General features: G+C 41.2%; 1 protein-coding gene across 2 annotated transcripts in view; it reads left to right on the forward strand.

Moving 5' to 3' along the window:
* Positions 1-21,424, forward strand: part of MYO10 (myosin X) — a 163,088-nt gene that overhangs the window by 62,590 nt on the left and 79,074 nt on the right. For both annotated transcript variants that reach the window (XM_071555031.1, XM_071555030.1), the window contains exon 3: positions 9,877-10,035. In XM_071555031.1, the coding sequence (XP_071411132.1) occupies positions 9,877-10,035 (159 nt within the window). The remainder of the gene's footprint in view (positions 1-9,876; positions 10,036-21,424) is intronic.

Here is a 21,424-nt window from a genome sequence, read left to right on the forward strand (position 1 = left end):
ACAGGCAGCCTGCAGGAACAGCAGGTAGTAAAAACATTGGCTTAATGAAAAGCCCCTCTGATCCTTTAAAGACAAGAAAAGAGCAAGTGAGGGGCTGATGTTCAAGCCAGGGTTCTACCCAGTTCCTATAATCTGAGTTTGAGGGCTGTGGGTAGGAGTGTGGCATGCAGGTTGCCAGTAAAGAGGAGGAGTTAGTTTGTCTTTACAAGGCAATTAGTGATACTGTAGAAATACCGTTTTGTTATATTGTAGGAAAAAAAGATTAAAAGTGAGCTTTAAATAGAACTATGAAGGGACTTTGGCTTTTGCTGTCTTTTAAAACACGTAGCTCATGCTTCAGTTTGGACTTGGGCTTTCACAACTGAAAATTACATGAAGCTGTGTCAGGGGGTTTTTGTTTAGATATTCAGGAAAGGTTCTTCACCCAGAGAGTGGTTGGGCACTTGAACAGGCTTCCCGGGGAAATGGCCATGGCACCAAACTTGCCAGGTTCATGGAGTGTCTGGATGATGCTGTAGTCACATGGTTTAGTTTCAGGTAGTTCTGCAAGGAACAGGGAGCTTAACTCCATCATCCTTAAAGGTCCCTCTCGACTTGAGATATTCTGTGGTGTCTGCAAAGTCATGTTGAGCTTTGTACCATCTCTCACACTCAGATTTCTTTATTCTTATACCATAAAGGCAAAAACCTCCCTAAAACTAATTGCTTTTTTTAAAACAAGCGAAGGTGAGCATAGACTCATACAAATCTCACCAGAGTGTGGCTTCAAAAGGTCTTGAAAATGAACCCCTCAAAGATTATTTCAGGGTTCACCAGTTCACTCGCTTGCCTATTAATCTCTTGCCTATTCTGCTTCTCTGGAAACATGTCAATATGGAAACATCTAAAAGGTGTTTTTTAAACTAGGGCAGGAGGGTCCTACTAAAGCAGATACATTGGTGGGAACAAAACATTGTTTGATTAAAAGGTTCAGTACAATCAAATATTGTTGCTGTGAGGCAGTACAGTACTTACACTAGCAGGAACCAAGCCAAGATTTGAAGAAATAAAAAAAAGAAAAGGGCAGGGGTGAGGCAGGGATATAAATTGAGAGTTTTATAGTTAACTGTTGTCAGGAGATCTGAAAGCAGACATTGTGTATTTATGAACTTCCTCCATGCATATGCAGGTTGCCATGTCTCTAATTCACAACCAGCTTCAAAAATAGTCAATGCAGAGTGGTTTTGCCCTCAGCACTGGATTTATGACTAACACCTGCCAGTATCCTTTTTGTGCTCTATATTATTTTATTGCCCTGATGTGTTTAGGGCATCTTATGTAACATTTACACTCCTATTTCAAGTAAGGGCTCTAATTTGTTGTCTGACAGCCCTTTTGTGTTACCTGTGACATTAGGTCCTCCCTTAGGTGTGGGGAGAACAGACAGGGAACCAGGTGACTGACAGCTGGACTGAGGTGCACCTCTGCCAGCATTTCAGAGACTGGACACTTTAATTCAAAATTAAATGCATGCATGGGGTGGAAAGCAAGTTCTTGCCTTGCCAGCTGGAACAGGGTGGTTCCAAAGGGACAGATCTTCCTTCAGGGAGGTGGTGGGCAGGACAGGGCACCAGGAGGTGAAGGGGGAAACTGCGAGGCTAATGACACCATGGAGGGAAGGTGGAGAAATGAGTGCATATGGGGGAGGTTTTGCAAGAGGAACACAGAGATGGAGTTGGTGGAAAGCCCTGGAGAAGAAGCATGCTTTGCTCTGTTGCCAGTGGTGTAAGACCTGCGGGAGGAGAAGGTATGAGGGAACTTGGTTTGTGAAGGTTACTGCTCAAGTCTCTGTGGGTGGTGTCCTGCAGGATAGAGACAGTTGTGGGTTTAAGACCTTGCAGTCCTGCCTGACTGGTGCTTTGCTCTAGGAGTGCACTGGCTCATGTCGCTGATAGCCGTGTGCTGTCTGTGCTGCTCTCTTCTCCAGCCTGGCTCCTGGCCATGTCAGTTCTCACACAGCTGGCACGAGCATGGCCCCAGCACTGGAGCCTGAGGCATCACTATATGGCAAATGGTGGACGAAGTGTGGCATTTCTTACTGTTTTGGTCTTCCTCCTGAAATGAGGAAACCACCAGTTTTCACCCCCTTGTCCTTTGAGCTAGTTAAGGTGATAGACACTGAAAGCAAAAGGAGTATTGGCATTACATCTGTTTACTGGGTGCTGTTTATGGTAACACTGACTTGGAAGTGCCTTTGGTGGGGTGTCCCAAGACAGATGGAGGATTGAACCCATGGGGAACAAGGGCCTGGACTGTTTCTCTGCCACGTGATGGAGTCTGCTCTGGGGTCAGAGGCCTCTTCCCTGTGTTTCAGTGCAGCCAAAGCAGGCTTCCAGTTGAGACCCTGCTGCTGATCATCTGCTTGGCAGGATGCTGAAGGCCCATCCTGTGGTACATCTCCTGTGTTCCGCCCTTGGAGTCCTTCACTTCATCCAGCTTTGTGGGAAAGCTTGGACAGCTGCAATCCCCCCACTTTGTTCACAGAGAGAAAGGAGCACTTTTCTATGGTGAGGAAAGTGCTGACTTGCCAGCAATATTGGGTATTTTCTGTAGTGCTACAATCACAGTATTTATAGGTGGATTCCTTAAACGCTGAGCTTTGCAGTGTCTACAGGGTAATGAAGTTATATACAAGGGCACTTGAAACAAAGTAAAAATGCACTATTTTTTCCCCTTGCAAGAGTTAGTATGGACTGCCTACAGGCTTAGCTTACAATAGTATAATCAAGGTAAAATGGATGTGTTTAATTTGAATTAAATTTTTTAATTGGCTGTGTAGACAAGTGCAACTGAAAGGTCCTAAGTGCTGAACCTGTAATTTGAAGCTTGTTCATACTTGATAATAGAGCTTGTCTATGAACAGATGCAGTTCAGTGTGTGGAGTAAACTGCCTTTAAATGCCTCTCAAAGAATTGGCATTAGGTGGGGAGTGTTGAGCAGACAAGCTTATTGACCGTGGTTGGTGGCTCGGGGAGCAACAATGAGGCGCGATTTAGTGGGTTTGCTGAGCTCTGCTGTGGCAGTGCCCAGGACTGCCATCCTGGCAGTCCTGCTTCCCCACACTGTGGAGCTTGGGAGCAACAAGGGATATTCTGCAGGGGTGTGAGAACCCAAAGGTTGTAGTGGGAAGGCGCTGCAAGCCATCCCTGCTGCTGTCGCTGCTGGTGGCTCTGGGACAGACTTCCAGAACTTGAACCTGGAGCAGCTACTGACCCAAATGTCCCAGGCCCCAGCGAATTGAGAAGTGATATAAACAGAAGGCTGAGAGGAAGGGTTTGGAAGGGATGTGATTGATAGAAGGGAGAACAAAGACTGAAAATGGCAGGAACTAAAGTGAGCAGAGGTGAAGGATAAAATACAGGATTACACACAATTTACAGGTTGTGTGTTACTCAGCTAACTGGGAAGCTGCAGTAATGTGCAAAGTAGGCATTTAGACATTTGGCATTAGAGACCAAGATTAATATCTAACTGAAGAGCGAGGCTGGGGACTGAGGTGATTCCTAACATAAATGGGGAGGAATTTTACAAAACGAGTGGGTGATTCTCAGTTGATAAGTGTGTAGGATTGTTGCGTGATAAAAGGCCAGGTAGTCACAGGGGTAAAATGGTATCAGTTTGGCAATATTTTTTTCTTGACATCGATAGATTATTTAATTTTCCTTCATAGTTTAATAGGTAGAGAAACTTCACTGTGGAGTTTCTGGTTGCTTTGAAAGAGATTAAATTATGTTACATCATAGCAAGCCTTGGGCCCTGATGCATCTTGTTGTTGCCTGAAGGATTATTGAGACAACAAGTGGATGTCTAAGGTCAGCTGTTACAGAGAAATAGTAAATTATGGGATAAAACATTGCCTGGGTCACAGTCTTGTCATGATTAACCATAATATTTTTAAATGTTAGTAGTTCATCTACTTTACATTTGGTTTTAAATTACTTTTGGTTTATAAGAGAGCCTCCTTGTCCTGTATTTCAAGCATCTACTTAGACAGTAGATCTCTCCAGGAAAAAAAGAGTAAACTACTACATTTTAATTTTCTGTTTTAAACTCTGGGTCCTTGGACTTGTCATGATTTATTTTCCTTCCTGGAACGCCACATTCCAGAACTTGTAATGTGAGCCCAAGGCCTCCTTTTTCTGCTTGGGCTCATGTATAAAGACATTTTGTAAGATTTATTACATTCTTTTAACTTCTAAACATGAGGCAAACACAACTGATGGTCCTGAGTTCAGACCAACAGCAGTGAACAAAAAAAGAGTTGATATTTTTAAGTGGATATTTCTCTGTACAGTCCTGTGTGTTTTGCTGGGCTATTCTTATCTCCTCTGCAGTGCCTTAGAAGAACAAGGGAGGTGATGTTGTGAACATGCAAGCCAAGTCCTCTGGAGCTGCTCTTGAGTCATGTGGATTTTCATGGGCATCACCATAGCCATTGGATTTAACACTGTGAAAAGCTTACATAGAGCAGTCTCTGGGGCAGTGACAGAAAAGCTTTCTGGTGCTTGTTGGCTGCCCAGATACTGTAGCAGTCAGTTTGCTAATACCATAGGCATTATTGAAAAAGTTGTAGTTGATTGTTTGTATATTTTTGGTTTGTAAACCTGCCTCTCTGATGACTACAATACGTCTTTGTCTTCACTTCCCCCATCTTACTGAATTTTATGTTTACCATATTTCACATTATCCCTTTGGTTATATGAATTTGAGCAACTTAATTTAAATCCAGTGAGTGATAAGACTTCAATACTTCTGTTTTCTGTGTTTAAGTATCAGGATTATCTTTTGTTTGTAGAGTACACCTAGAGTTGATAAAAAATTTTCAAAAGGGCAGCAGGGGGGAGATTGGTTGCTCCATTTCTGTTACCCCTACCAAGAAATCGTCTTGATTTATTGCAAAAAACACTGGTGACAGGGACATGCTAAGCCATAAAACCATTCCCAAGCAGCACAGCACTTAGTACTTGGCATCAGTCAGGCAGTGCCACATTCAACACGTGTTATTGATGGTGAAGGGCGGTCCCATGGTGCAAAGGAGAGCACTCTGGACTCCCAATCCCAAGGACCTGAGTCCGAGTCTCAGTGGGGACCGTCCCCTGGCAGTTCAAGCCTCCCTGCCATCCCATCCCGTCACATCTCGGATGCTCTGCAGGGTCAGTCCCAGTTAGTACCAGGTGCTGTGACAGTCCCGAGGACTTCCCTGTCACTGTCCAAGCTCACTTGGCCGTGGCAGATGAACCTCAGGACTGAAACGGTGGGGCCAGTTCTGTGCACGCTGAGCCTCACCTAAAATCCACTTCACAGGCTGGAAGGGCACGTGGGGAGAGCCCTGCCCAAATCTGCATTCACTGTCTGGCCATACGTACATACATTGATGGTGAAGCTGAGGGCAGGTGACCGGCTGACGTGGCTGCTGTCTCTGTGGTGGGTGATGTCTGTGAGGGATGGGCCAGCTCAAGGCTGTGGGCAGGTGTCATGTCCCCATCTAGAGGCAGCAGTGGTGGGAAGCCAGTGCCGATGGACACCCTTTGAGCTGATCCAATTCTTAGTCTTTGAATTAAAGAAAGAAACCTGAGCCCTCACTGGCTGGGAGTTTTGTTTGGGAGGGGTAAGGGTTCAGGTCACTGTGTAGAAGGAGCTGTTTTAAAATGCTTTCAACATGTAAAGCTTTCCAGTAGATGATCTTGTAGAGAACAGTGTCAGTAATGATCTAGACTATATTAGGGTTTCCAAGGTGCAAGCAGGCCTACTTCTACCTTTAAATAAAAATCTCACAGAAATCTCTCTAAAACAGTGAAGATTGTAATTCAAATACTGAATTGTTGGTGAGGAAACTTTTGGAGTACCTTCTGTCTTCCTGCCATCCAATATGGATCATCAGCACGAGGCTGAAACTCCATCTCCTTGCGAAAAACCCCCTGAGAGATTCAGGGCTCTGTGTGGGCTCATTGCAGGCTGGAAATCCCGACTGTGACTTGCAGCTTTTGCAAGAAGTGGGGATTGTGTGGGTTTTTTGATGTACATAAGCATTTAATTCAACAGTCTCTTAAACTCACTTGACTCAGCTGTTGTGAAATCTCTTGATGCCACTTAATGACCTGATTCAAGCAGGACTTTTTTCACTTATCATCATGTCACAACATGATACAGTAAAAGAGAAAGCATGTCTACTCCTGTCATTGAGGACCTACTCTGGTGTACTTTGCTCATGTTAACAAATTGTATTACAAAATAAATATTCTTTTAGAATACAATTTCCACTAGATCTTGAGTTTAGGGGTATCTTTTTCAGTGCAAAAAATGAGTTTTTATTTTACTTTGTGATTTTCCCTGTAAGTGGAAGGCTTGAAAGACAGCTTTTCTTTCTTTTTTTATTCTTTTTTTCACTTGCCAGATTAATTGTGCAGAATAACGGTCCCCCAGCTTTTTAGGTGGCTCTTCCTCATTTGAGTCCTTTTTTAGCATGTTCATCACAGCACCAGTAAGCAGTGGTAGGGACAGTAGTGCAGTTTTGAAATATTCTTTCCCAGTGTAATGCACTTGACTGTTGTCTAGCTGAGTTTGCTGTTTTGTTTTATATTTCTTGAACTTGTTCTTTTTTTTATTGTTCTTTGCATTCGTCCATCCTATCTTAGCCCCTGTTTTTCACTTTCATAATAACATTGAGAGTTCTTATTCTATGTGCTGTCTCTTTAAGGTTTAATTTAGAGTTTTCCATGTATGCAGTTTGTTTGTTATCTTGGACCATTTATATCTAGAAAGGAAAGGAGTTTTTGCTGAATTCTCATTTAGGCTTGTCTTAAATCTTCTTCTAGTTTCCTGCATATTTCACTTGACCTTCCAGAAATGCCAGCAAGGTCCTTGAGGATGGATGCTCCTGCACTCTGCCAACAGGGTCCTCTTGAAGTTCAGGAGCCAGCTTGGTCATCTTCCTTTTCTTTGTGCTGACCCTGCAGAATGGCTCTCGGTTCTTATTTCCTGAGGACTTCAAGTGCCATAATATTTCATAACATGATCTTCTAATTAGTAACGATAAAGTTCAAGGTAGCTTTTCCACATCTTTATCCTAATAAAGGTGTGATTCAAGACGAAATAAAACAAAGCAGGCCTTTCAGGGTTAGAGCAGCGGGTCTGCAAAAAGCCCATTTTAAGGAGATGAGGTCTGTGCATGTGATCCTGCAGCCCTGTCTCATGATTTTGATCTTGTTAGATAATTTTGACCAACTTTTTCAGTGGATTTAAGAAATCTGAGGGATGCATGGTTCTGGTAAAAATTAAAAGTAAAAGAAAAGCAACTACCCAGTGCTGGGGAAGAGGTGCTGCTCCTTTGTAATTTAGGTGGCAGCCATTATTACTCGTTGGTGCATTTTCTAGCTGGTCACTGCACCATCCTGGCTCTGAGTCAGCTCATGGAACCGTTTCCTCACCCCAACAAGAAGGCAGTGTGTGGGAGAGGTGAAAGTATGAGAACAACCAGCCTGAAAAAGAGAAAATCGTGGATTTGATTGCGAAGGATGAATCTGCAGAGACCATCTTCAGTAGTGTTGCCATGCACAAGTCAGTTGTCACATTGTTTTTCTTGACTTGTTTCTGTGAATTCTTTCCATTAATAAACATGCTCAGTGGTGTGTGGGGTGCTCTGCCTGCCCTACTGACCTGTGTATCACATACCGACAAACAGACATCACAAATATGGAGATTATCCTCCTAGCAGTGATGCTGTGCTTCCCTTCCATGTTCAGATGAGACACACTCACAGGATAGGTGCTGTCTGCTTTACGCTTCCCAATTGTCCTGCTAAGTCTTATTTTTCTGTATCCAGGGTCATTCATAACCTTTAAGTTGCTTAATTTTCAGGATTTGCTCTCCTTAAATCCCTTTTATTTCCAAATCTCTCAGCTTGTGGTAGTTTTGTTCCACATTGTGATGTTTGAGTTTTTCATTATTCTTCTGACTAGGAACTGCAGTTTATTACTTTTGAGATGTAATTATCTCTAATTCCACTTGCACTCAGTATTGGGACTGCAAACACAGTTTTCAGCCCCAAAAGTTTTGCTGTGAGTTGATGCTTTTCACAGTTATTCTGTCTATTAGATATCTGGGCCACATGCTCCTGGATTATATACAAGTGTCTGATTTCTCCATCCATTCTCTCTGCCCTGTACAAATCCTTTTCCTGTCATCTTAATGTTTGTATATTGCAAAGTATGTGGTCTCTCTGTGTGTTTTTCTCTCTGTTAGGAATTATGCTTTGGATACTCTGAATCAGTAGGAACTTTCTGATGGTTTGCTTACATATCCTGTTGATGTCTGTGATGCCTCCCCAGAACCTGTTAGAAATTTGTTTCTTGAATCTCCTTTCTCCTCCAGCCTTCCTTTGGTATGCTTTGTGCTGGTGCAGGTGACATCTGTAATGGTGCAATGGCCTGTGCCAGCATTTGTTATGCCCAGGATACTATTCTAATGAACAAGTATCTTCAGGCAGTACTCCTCTGTCAGCTGGTACAGTATCCAAGTACAGAGCATTGATGTTTATTCAGGTCTGCCTTCAGCCTTTTCCTTCCTCAGCCTCTTTTTCTCACCTGTCTCAGCAGGACAGACATCACTGTTTTCCTGGATGGCCTCCTACAATGGCACTTATTCAGTCTTTCATTACCAGGAGCATACAGAAGGTTTTATGCTGAAAAACCTCAGAGGGGTTTCCTCCCTCTGCACAGAGGTGGCCCCTCGGGCAGCGCTGCACGGTGTGACCCCCAGCCTGCAGCAGCAGCCCCACCATGCTCGCTGGTGCTTGGGCCCACAGTTACTGCTCTGCTTCCATTTGCTTGATAAATATTACCTTAAAGGATTTTGGAAGGCTTATGTTTTTTTTCTGATGTTCCACATTATCAAAGGAATTCCATAATTCCATGTTTTGGCTTTCTTACACTGAAATGGTGCCATTAGCAGGGACAAGTTGAAGAGCATTGGCCATGAGATGCAGCTGTATCTATAAGGGTGAGATGCCAAGATGTAAATGAGAAGGAAAAGGCACATTGAATTTGAAATCTATTGTTTTATAGCCTTTGGTGGTGTTATTAGTACTCATAAAAGTTTAACTAGATTGAGGATTTGTACATCTTCCTAGCATGTTTGTGATAGTCTTGCAGAAGATATGTGGAAGGGCTTTCTGAGATTTTCAGAGCTTTTACTGTTTGTGTGAAACTGGCTTCAGAAATTAGTCTCAAAAGTCAATTAATTAGAAATCTGTTGACTTACTCATTTCCAACTATCTGTTGCACATTGCACTTAGCATGCTACTTACATTAGGAATAATGACTGCTTCCTGACTGGAGAGTTGAATGGAAACATTTAAGTGGATTTCAGATCAAACATAGGAACACTTGCAGGCTATTAGAGTAATGATTTTTGCTTGCTGTTTTGTACTATGAAACATTTCCTCCCACAGTAATTTGAGTATAAGGGGTGTTTTTTTGTTCTGTTAGTTTGGGATTTTTGGAAATGATTATTTCTTGGTTTATTTTTCTCCCAGTGAAGTCTTAACAGTAGTCCAGTTTGAAATAAGATTGCATTTGCCCTTCAACAGGAATAGACCTTACAGTCCTCAGTGCATTGCTAGTGGGTACTGGTTTCATATGAGCCATGTAGGTATCTGAGGCTTCAGTTATTGTCAGAGAAACTCTAGAAGAAGTTATCACTGGCAGGCTATTACATTTTGCTACTCTTCACGCTGATAAACTGGGTAGGGAAGAGGAGTGGGTGTGAAAGCTCCATTCTCAGATGGGAGTTTTTGAATGTGTGCTCTGATTATTATATTGCCTTTGTTTCCCCTTTTAGGTATTCACTTACAAACAGAGCACGATCACACACCAAAAAGTAACTCCTATGCATCAAACAAGCACAGAGAGTGTGGAAGACATGGCAGCACTTGTGGATCTCCATGAAGGCTCCATTATGCACAACTTATTCCAGCGATATCAGCAAGATAAAATCTATGTAAGTTTTTTCTAAACTTAAGAAATTATCTGGAGGGCATGTTTTTGAATGATTTAAGTGCTGTATGTGTTTTGCTGTTCTGTGCTATCTCCTCTCCTAACGTTCTCCAGTTCCTTATGTATCCACATAGAGCTGAAGTGTGCCTCATCTAGTGACTTCCCACCAACCATGATGGAAGAAGGTAGCTCAGGGCTGGCCAGGCAATCCTGTGAAAGCCTTGAAAAACTGGCACACTTACATACACTTTCACACTTTCAGTGACGGGGTTGTGTAAAGGGCTCTTGTTTTTCTCTTCTCCTTTAGACTGTGCCCCAACAACATGTGTTGTGTGTGTCACCAGAGACAATGTGGTGGAATTTAGTCTGTCACTGCCACTTTAGATCCTGTCAGGCCAAGATCCAATTCTGATCAGCTTCCCCTCTTCTCCTGCAGTAGAAAGGTATTGGGAAAGAAGCATTACAATTGTCAAACTGAGGATTTGTGCCATTAAATACAGATAGTTGAAGTTTGGGGTCTTTGAGAACAGACAACTGTTTATCAGTTTCAAAAACTACACATTAGTCCTCACAGAATAGTTTTTCTTAACTCTGTAAAGAAAGATTTTTATGATTAGATTTACCTGCTTCTTAAATATTTTGGTTAATCTTGAGCTAACTAGATTCAAATCTTTCCTGAATCTAGAACCTCACTCAATGTGAGAAAGATAAAAGGAATATTAGCAGCAGGTGCAGATTGTGAATTCTCACTCTTCAGCGGTTCAGTGTTGCTCATTTTGTTGGTTTTGCTTTTTTAATTAATAATTGCAGAACACAAATCATTTTTGTTTGCATCACATGTCTAGGTCCTTGCTTTGACCATTTACATGCTTTATTCCAAGCCTCATCCATTAAATTTGGGTTATTTATTTTTAAATGTCAACATATTTAAGTGTAAAAACCCCCTTTCCCTGTATTTAGAATTTCTTCATGGTAATAAGCAAGAAAGGACACAATGAAATAATATTACTTTGCACATTACCCTTAAAGTGGCTTGAATGGGGAATCCTAAATGTTGAGGTAGTTCTCTTTACATAAGTCCTTATGTGTGGGTTTTTTCTCAAATCGAATTAACCATTTTGCCTTTCAGAAAAATCAGTAAACAAAACATCGATAGCACTTGTGAACAGTCCTGCATGTGTGAGGAAAAACAGCTACCTGATAAGAATTTACTTTTCCCTCAGTGTTGTTAATTTAGAACGTGGTACTCAGTGCGAGTCTAAATAAAAAGACTGTTTTCTGAGTCATAATGTGCACTCAGATGGAGGACACATCCCCTTCTTAAAACGCATTTGTGTACGCAGGTGATTTTTTTTGTGAGGCTGAGAATAGCCTTGTTCTGAAGAGACATGTCCTGGCTTATTTCTTAGCTTGTCAAGGCAGGTTTAGGATGTTCTGATCCTTGGTGCTTAGTGTGGTGAACGTTTCTAGACAAACAGGTTTGTGTGCTGTTGATGACAGATCTCTAGTTGCTACTGAATACACATTGTCCCTTCAGTTTTGTTAATTTAACTTCTTATTCTTTTGAATCCTCCTCAGCTGAAAAATGATTGAAAAGGTGCTGGGAAAAAAAAACTTGTGTTTTGAAATGCATATGAAAACCTCTCTGTTGTCCTGTGTATGTAATCATATGGATTTAAGTAGCAGCTTCTTTTTTGCAACCTCATGGATACCCCACTCTTGCTGTGCCAACAGCAGGTTTTTAGCAGGAGAGGGAACAAAACAGGAACAAAGACCCCAAGAAAAGCTGATTAAATGCCTTGAGTAACTTGGTGAAACTCTTTAAATATAGGAGCATGTATTGTAGGAGGGGGTCTTGTCATTGCAAAATGAACTATGTCTTTTCAAGCCAAAATTTCTTAACTGAACTTTTCAATGATATTTTACTGTTGACTCTTTAAGAAAAAAAGGACTGAGAGGTGTGTTAAGATTGCCTTTGTTGAAAGTATATTTTCAGGTGATTATTCATACTTGCTCAGTCATTCTGCTTTGTGACCAAACTAGTTCTAGTACAGGACAATGGAAGCCATTGGAGTTCATGCTAGGAGCAATCAAAACTTTACAGATTGTACATTTTTCTTCTCCCTTGGCCAGGAATTGCTTCATCAGTGTAGTGCACACATTGTCTCTTGTATCTTCCTCATCACCTTGGCTGTATCTGTCCCTTGTGCATTAGGGATGTTTTGGAAAGGCATGTGCCACTCTCTACTGTGGGCTCAGGGGCTGATCATCCCTTTGGAAGACTTCCTGCCATCCCTCAATACAAACCACCACGTAAGTGCTGTGTCCTGGCTTTTAGCTTACAGATTCCCTTTTACTTCAGTTCTCTGCACATCCTTGTCTGCATTCTGAGTAGGGGAAAAACACATGCAAAGGTCTATACTGGCATGTTTTTAGTTACATCCCTGTAGTATTACAATTATGTTAGTGTGGCTCTTGAGCCTGGCAGGTTTTTGTTAGCTTTTTCAGTGGCATTGAGACCAGGAAGCACCTTTGCACCTTGATAAGGAATGCACTTAGCTGGGACTTCAGTTTTGGGGCTTGCTTCTTCAAACACACTTAAAAATTATATGAAGTGCAATATACTACATTGTAGTGTGAAGTATGGGTAATTTCAAAAATATAGAAGAAATAGTTAAAAGGAAATTTAAGCAGTTGCTTTCCCAGACAATTATGTATGTAGATCTTCCACTGTTAACTTGTGTGTTTTTCTCTATTTGAAGAGTTGTTTCTCCAGCAATGAGTATTTGAATAAATACCTTCAGATTTTTGAGCTCAGTTTGATCTTCCGTTACTTAATAACGTTTTGTCTCACATAATCATACCTGTGCTCCTAAACTCTTCTCTACTTCCTAATTAATACTATAAAGTTAGTTGCTATGGATGCCAATTTTTTTCAGACATGTCAGTGACTTTCTTTTCTGCTGCCAACAACTGCAGCTATAAAGGGACAGCGTAGGATTTTCTGTATTTCTTGTTATTTCTTGGGCAGGGAAGAGTTTTGATCTAGTGTACAGATTATATGCTTGGTGTGAATGATGCCTGGCTCTGGACATAATGAGTAGAGGGTCTGTGCTGTTAATCGAGAAGGTGAATGACAAAAAATTGTTGTTGTCTGTGTGCAACCATCTTTTTGTATCAGTGTCTAGTCTGTTGACATCTGCCTGTAATACTTTTTGTCTGAATTTCTGAAAAAGAGTGCATTCTTTCCCTTTTTGGCCTGTGAGAGGTATAGGATGCACAAGTCCTCTCTTGATTCCTTAAAGCACAGGCTCCTGACTGTTTTTTTCAGGCTTTATGATTTATACTGCTTTTATCTGAAAGTTTGCTTCTGGGCTATCACCATGTTTGTTGTCCAGGAAAGGACACTTAAGATGACAGTGATCACGTGGTCCAGGGGCTTTCATTGCTATTTCCTCTCCCATTTTCTTTTTTACTCCCATTGGGAACAACATCCAGAGGTCCAGCTTCTGGACATCAGAATACAGGGTCTGATGCTCACCTCTGAATGCTCAGATTAGCTTCCATGAAAGGCTGGTATGTGGCAAAATATGGAAAGATAAACACTAGTGCTAAAAATGGAAGGTGCCCACATTTGAAAAAGAGCCTTTGGTGAAGGCCCATGGGGAATTTGGTCACCTCTGAAGCAAGGCACTCACAGCATCACAGGACACCGGGGGTGGAGAGGGCAAGTGCTGTGGCAGCCTTCAGAGGTGGGTTGTTCCCAGAGCTGTTGATTCTGGTTCACTTTTAGTTCAGTACACCCTGCGGAGGAGTCTGGCTGAGCCTTGTGGGGGACCCCATAGAGCACACCACATGGATTGTGCTGCAAGATGCACAGATCAGGGTGTTTGGGCTGGCTCTGGGGTGAGCTGTGGGTGTCCTGTCTGCAGCCAGTGGTTAGTTACTGATGCAGGCAAGCAAGTTTTAGTAGAGCAAAGCAGAGGAGAAGAGCAGCTTTTGCGGAGATGAGGCAGATCAGAAATAGCAGCAGAATACATTGTGCAGGTCAGTGCAGAAGTTTTCAGTGTCAGATCTGCCCTCATTTGCATGAGTTCAAGCAATTAACAAGTCTCAAAGCACTTCTGATTAGCTTTTTCCTTTTGAATTTTGCTCTGAAGGGCTAGATAGGCACATTCCTCTTTGAACTGATGATGATTTGGCACGTGCCCATCTTGTTTAGGTGGGAGATGTTCACTGGTGCCCAGAGGGGCAATACTGGATGGGCTGGGGTGTGACAGTCCCTTGGCCTCCCTCCCCTGATGGGGAGAGTGACCTCCAGCTTGTACACAGTTGGGTGTGGTGGTCAGGAAGGGTGAAGGGAGGCATAACCTATTTTTGCTCACTTTCAAATTAGAACTACAGCTTGCCCAGCAGTAATTATAACCATCTGTTATGATTACATGTGTATGTATGAGAAGTTCTGTACTAGCCACGTTGACATGTAGTGCTTACTAGCCACATCCACATCAGAGAGAATGATGGTAATTAGGAGCTCAGTTTTTGTGACTGGCTGTCTGTCTCTCTTCAACTGAAGCAACAAACATAGAATAACTTGGATGAAAAAGCAACATTTATCCAATTTTTTAAAAAGGTGTTAAACTGGAAAGGTTGTCTCTTCTCTGCAGGGTTGCTTGCAGAGCTCATAGCCACTTCATTACACAAAATGCTCAGTTCTATCTGTTCTTAAAGGTATATTCAGTTATTTATGCATTGATTTTTAAATCTATTAGTGTTTATTTACTTAAGCAGCATGTTCAGTTGTAGTTTTTTAAGCTAGCAGTAATTAGATAATTTATCTCCCCTGAAGTCATTAGGGCTCCTGGAGGCAACTGGCTGATGTTTGTGCAGTATTAATCAATAATCACCATAGGGGCTTTTTCAAATTCTGTTTGCAGACCTAGACACTTCAGTATCTAGGTCAGTTATATTCCATGTCTTGTTGGTCTAGGTTTTTTGAATACTCTTTTTTTCTGAATTCAGTAGGACTCATTTCAGATCCAGTGCATTTGCTCAGTGCTGTGTTGTGCTGGTCAGTGGGAAGTGGATGTTGCTGCACGTTACAGTGAGAAAATAGCAGAGCACACTAAAGTCAGGGTTAAATGCAGACAGACATAATTCATACACTTTGATAGCACTCCTGCTCAGATGTCCTCTACCATTGACACAAGTTGCAGGTGAAGGCAGAGGCAAAAAGGAAGATCAGTAGAAGTTAGTGGAATCACTGAGGTTGGAAAAGACCTCCAGTGTCTTCAAGTCCAAATTTCAACAGAATACCACCATGGCCACTAAACCATAGTCCCAAAGTGTTTACTTATAAAAGCAAAAACTCATGATTGGTTTCCTAAATGGAAAAGCCTGGGCACACTCCCTGCAGAAGCTGAACGTAAAAAGAATGTGTATCAAGGACCCCTACAGCATCTCAGACAGCTCAACAGTCCTGGTCTTTGGCCTGTCATGCTCCATGTTATAAGTAAGTGTGAGCCATTGACTTGAAAAAACTCAAATAAATAGTGTTATTAATTAGTACCATAAAAGGTATCTATAAGTATAGGATATTCAAACTAAGCCCTTAGTTGTTACATTAGCCTCTAGAACTATGTTTGTCCTGGTCTTGTATGCAGCCTAGCTGCAATTGCACAGTTCCTGTCCAGAGGCATTCAGTGCTGTAGAGCAGTCCTGGGTAACCAGTTTGCAGGATCTGCTCCGTGGTCATTGAGGAAATTGCTGTTAATTTAATTGCATTGCTTTTACAGTAGAGAAATGTTAAAAGTCTGCTGATGAATCACTGTTTTTCACACCTTCCTATGCTACTGGGCAGATGGGAAACATTCTCTCCACCAGCTCTTTCCATGGAAGTGCCGAGAGCAGAGAACGCTGTTGCTAAGAATGCCTGACAAATGTCTATATGTAGCTACTCACCTCCATGATTAGTCTGTTATGCTTGCACACATCAGATAATGTTTTCAAAATGTAGTTCAAAGTGAGTTCCTGTCTCCAAGCATTAATTGCAGCTTCCATTTCACGTCTGTTACTGAAGAGCAGCAGACAAAGATCTATAAAAACACAGCAGGCTTTTAATTGGAAATCTAGTGAAATTTATTTCTGGGGTTGTTATTTCTAAAGGATAGTCAGTTACATAGATCAGCGATTGCCTACCGCAGGCAAATTATCATTGTTTTTATTTGTTTTGCTTTTTTTAAAATACACATTAGAGGAAGAACATAGTTGTAATAATACGAGAATGCCAAACAAACAAATGCCATTGGTTGGTTAACCAACCTTGCTTCTGAATTCTACCATACTGCATAACTTGTGGGACTGCTAATAATTATAATAACAACAACAATACAGAGTGTTTGTCTGAACTTCTTCCTCACAACAGAAGATACTGGGGATTTTAAAGGTGCATATTTTCAAATCTTAGCAAGTATTTCAGCCTGAGGTGTTGTGATCAACATGTTGTTATTGAAAAGGGAGCCACTCATGCAGTGGCTACATGTATGCAACACCTACAGAAACACATACATTTATATTATGGTTTGCAGCACCTTAAGTAGTTGTTGGCAACCTACTGGGTGTACACACTACAGGAAGGATCTTGCCTTCTGTCATTAGTGGGCTGCTTTAGTGAGACATGGGGAGGGGAGAGAGGTCAAAGTTTTATTAAGCATAAAAACTTACTCTTTCTATCTGCTTTGTACCAGGATTTTTTTTCTCATTTGGTTGGTTGGGGAGTAAATAATAGCTGCAGTGGCAACAGGGTCAATTTCTGTTGACTTCCATGAGTTTTGTATTATACTTAAGCCCTATTAATGGTAACTTCCTATCAAAAACTGCAAAGTAGAAATCCATCATTGTGTGCAGGTTTTATCATTGGTGTGGGTACATATTGCTAAAATCTTCCCAGATGTGAAGGCTTGTTTTTATGTTGTTTTCTCAACCCCTTTATTACTGCTAACTCTGTAAGACAAGAACAGAAAGTAGACCAAGGTGCAGAATCTAAAGGAAGATTATCAGTCCTTTGGGTAAGTGCCAGCAGCAGTTTGCTACCATTCTGTCAGAGCATCTGCCAATGGTGCTGAAGGCTTCTGTGTGTGCCGTTGCCTCACTTGGAGGAAAGCTTTTACTCCTTTCCGGAAGGTCTGTTGCTCCCAGTCCAGCAAAGTCATTGAAAGAAGGACAGGAATTTGGACTTCAAAACTTAGGCCACTTGCCTGTCACCAGCACATGTTTTCTTTACATGAGTCAGGCTTTGACTGTGAATCAGCTGCACAAGATTTACAGCTTGTGCTGAGCTATCCAACTGCATTATTCACCTATTGCAGAAGTTTAGTACTAGAAAGGCCACAAACAACCCATTGAAGCTGAGAATGGATTAACTTTTGTAGCTATTGTTTACCTGTGTAATTGGACTATTAATTCATAGCCAGGCTGTTATTTTTATTTGGTCCCTTTCTCACAAGCAGTTTCAGCTTTTTCCTTTGATGCTTGGCAGTCTTTCCTTTTAAAAGTAAATGGAATCCAAAAGTTCCATTTAGCAGATTTTTGACTCAATACTGTTTGCCATCTTAGTCGTGATTTCTAGCCTGACAGCTATTTGGCAGCAGTTCAGTGCCATTGGACTAACTACCTGGCACAGTCTTATATTTCAGTTATTCTGTCTTTTGATTTCTCTTTCTTCGTTAAAGCATAATTCCTGCTCTTCCTGCTCTCCTCCTAAAAATGCCCTTTCTGTATAAGAGATCTTCAGGCATTAAAGAACCATGGAAGTTATGGAAATCTGCTGTCAGTATGTAAAATGCTTGCAGGCAGAATGAAACTGATCTGCAATTTTATATAAAACTATTTCTCCATTGTTCTAGAGACAATGCTCTTTGGAGCATCATTTGCCATCATTTTTGTTTGAATTTGTATGTATTTGCTCTGAAAAGCCCCTTCATCTTCCCAAGATGAATCTGTACGAAGGAGGAAGAGCATTTTTTTCTTTTCCTTGCTGGAGGGAGTATTAGACCTTCAGACAGCTTTGAAAGACTCATTTGAGCATTGTGCAATAACAAAGCAGAAGGAAGAACTAGTGTGTGGCCACAGGCCATTTGAAATGAAGTGACGAGCCATGGGGTCTCTGCTCTTTGTGGGGCCTTGTCTGATTTGAGCTAGAGCTTGCCTGGTTAAAATTAAGCTGTGCACTTGTGCACACAGATTGCTACAGTCTGATGCACAAACTTACATTCACATGCTGCATTGCAGCCCATGAAAGTAACAAAAATCGATGTCTTGTTCTGATCGATCGTGGTTTTGTTCAGGAGGTCACCGCCTCTGTCCGCTTGGCAATGGTGAAGAGAGATACTCCTCTGTAATTGTTTAGATGAACAGTCTGTGCACAAAAGATCGTTATTCTGACATCCAGTAGACAGGACTGCAACGTGTTAGAGACTGCATTGTATTAGTCAGCAAAAATGTGCAGTAAAAACAAGGAGATTTGGTCCTTTTTATACAGGAGAAAAACCGCCAGGAACCTGTCAAGTTGCTAAAGAAGGAAAAATGTCTGTCTGACATCAGTATTATTGTCTGCTGTTTTGGTTTTTACCTTTTGGCTGTAACAAAGCTCTTTTAGCAGCCTTTCTTTATATTGATTTCATATTTCTGAATTGGATTTTTTTGGCGAAGATTCAGGATAAAGCTTGTTGGGTTTCCTTGAGTAAGTCCCATCCATGTGGAACAGTCTGTTCAGTAGGAGAATACGAATAGGAAAATAAGATGAGATTAAGGAAACAAGCATAAGGCCTGGCTTTACAAATGCCTTGGTCTGTTATGCCTTGGATCTGATCTGTGCTCAGCACAAGAGAGGAAAACGTCACCAGGGAGGTGTTTGGTAGAAAAGGTGGCTGCAGCTTCCATCATGGAGTAAAACACATGAGAAAGTGAAGCTGAGCACTGTGAATGTGCCCGAGATGCCTTCCATAAACGATGGCAAGGAGAACATGTAGGAGGTGAGTCTTGTGTGTAGGTAGCTGCCTTTTGGTGCCTGATCTTCTTAGTGACATTCTCCGTTGTGTTCTGTTTCCCTTTTGAAGGTCCTCTCCTGTGGATGCGACCTCTTGTATTTGTAGTGTGGCCTCTGTGTTTACAAACAGTTCATTTTGCAATCAATTCTACAAGGGACCTTGGAAGAAAAAAGAACAGGTTGGGGTTCATAATGGTGTGTGCATTGACAAGGAACACAGAGATCAAGAAAAGCAAAGCTGATGTAAGTTCAGGCAGTTAGAAATTCACCATGAGTCACCAGACATGGTGAGGGCTGCAGGAGCCCAAGCATGTAAAGATGATTATAGAGTATGACATTTCCATCTTAGAAATGGCTTGATTGGTTGAAAACATTTAAAATTGTAGTTCAGTACTTCACTTTGATTATGGTTTTTAAGAAAGGAGCTTGGCTTCAGACATGAGACAGCTGGATTCTGTCCCAGTGAAATTAGCATGGGACTAGCTGAAAGATGGGGTATACTTACCACAGTCAGGATAAATCGAGGTCCTACCATGAACCATGGCAATAATTATCCTTCCCTTTATGGCATGCCATTGCCCCTTCTTCTGCCTCCCTTACAAAGCACCCCAAATGTGGCCCAGCTTTCTTTTTCCTTTTTATGCTGACGTGTATGTGGTGCTAGACCTGGTTGTCTTTGTCTCAGAATAAACTCAGTCTGTATACAGGCTTTTCTTTCTGTTGTAACATATGTTTTTTGGTGTTCCAAAGCAGAAAGGCTCTTAAGAGAGTTGGACAAAGTCATGTTTCTCACTGTTAATGTATAGATCTGTTACAAAGCATCTTAATTCTATGTTTGATCTGTTCCAGCATTTCTAGATTTAGTTTCTGTTGTGATTGTTGGTCAAAGATGTAGTTCAGGAGCAGCATGTAATGCCATTTAACAGAGTCCTCCAGTCTCATCCTGCCTTCTCAACCACCCTCCTTGTAGCATAAGATATGCAAAGTGTGAAAGAAGAATGTGTCCTTCCCCCTCAAACCCCTATCTATCTATCTATCTATCTATCTATCTATCTATCTATCTATCTATCTATCTATCTATCTATCTATCTATCTATCTATTTATTAATTAAATGTCTCAGTTGCTGAAGTCAAAATACAGAGGTGCAGCTTGATGTAGAGGGTGAATGAAGCTCATGGGAAAAGCAGTGTGGGAAAAATTTAATGACCTTACGTGGGAAAAGCGAGCTTGGATAAAACACAGAATTCATAAAGGATCCTCAGAATTAGAAAAGTTATTGTGGAGAAGTATTGACATAAAAGGGAAGAAGTGGAAGGTGAATGGTCGCTGGATATGGAGCAAACATGAAAGAGTATACCCCAAAATTCTAAAAAACATTTGTGAAGGGGAAAAGATGAAGAGCAAGGTGGTCCTGGTATATTTCACATGTTTGATTTAATGGAACTAATGAAATGATCTTGCAGTAGGGCAGTTTCTTTTTTCATTGCTTATGGTTTATAGAACATCTGAAAAAAATTGGAAAAGGAAATTTCATACTCTATTTTTTCCTCTTTCAGTCTGAAAGCATTTTCTACATGGGAAAGAAAGACGTTTCAAACTGTATTTCATTAATCCATTGCAGACTTGTTTCTTATAATTTTAAGCTAACTTGAAAAAGTGTATTTTGATCAATAAAACTTCTTATGTAATTTCAATTGGTTTGGCATCAAACTAAAGTAAACTGATTGTGTCTTCCTTAAAAAAATGAAAAACCCTCTCATTTTAGACAGGACTACTCTGACAATGTTACGTTTTGCTGGAGTGTTTCTGTGGGTATCAGCAGTCTTTGTGAGCACTTGAACCTTTTTAAAGAACAAATTGTTTTACAGGATTTGAGGAACTCGGGCAATTTCAAGATACACGCTCAGTGGTGATTGCTATCAGAAGGCAACAAGCAAAACAAAAAAGAGTTCAAAGATGAAAGATCTCTTCCTTGCTGAAGTACATCTTTTATTTTGACTCATGTGATCCCATTGCCTTAATCAATGCCTAGATGAGAAGACGGAATTTGAAGATCAGAAGATCAGCAATCTTGTTTTCTCTCTTTGTGCTAAAGGAGGAGCACGGGTGTCTGTTGCTTGTGAGCAGAAATGTCTCAGGAGGTGAATTATCAATGGAAAATTTCAGTAAAAATTTGAAAGTGTAAAAATAGCCCAACCTAGAGTATGATAATCAAACTGCTACATTGGGATTCATTTATTCTTCGGTTTAAATAAATATTTTAGTACTGATCTGGTAGCACATTATTACTGGTTTAGTCTGTACCAAAGTAGCTCAAGAGTTTGTGTGTGGTTCTGTTTGAAGTGT

This window comes from Pithys albifrons, chromosome 4, assembly GCF_047495875.1.
Source record: "Pithys albifrons albifrons isolate INPA30051 chromosome 4, PitAlb_v1, whole genome shotgun sequence".
Lineage (NCBI taxonomy): Eukaryota > Metazoa > Chordata > Aves > Passeriformes > Thamnophilidae > Pithys > Pithys albifrons.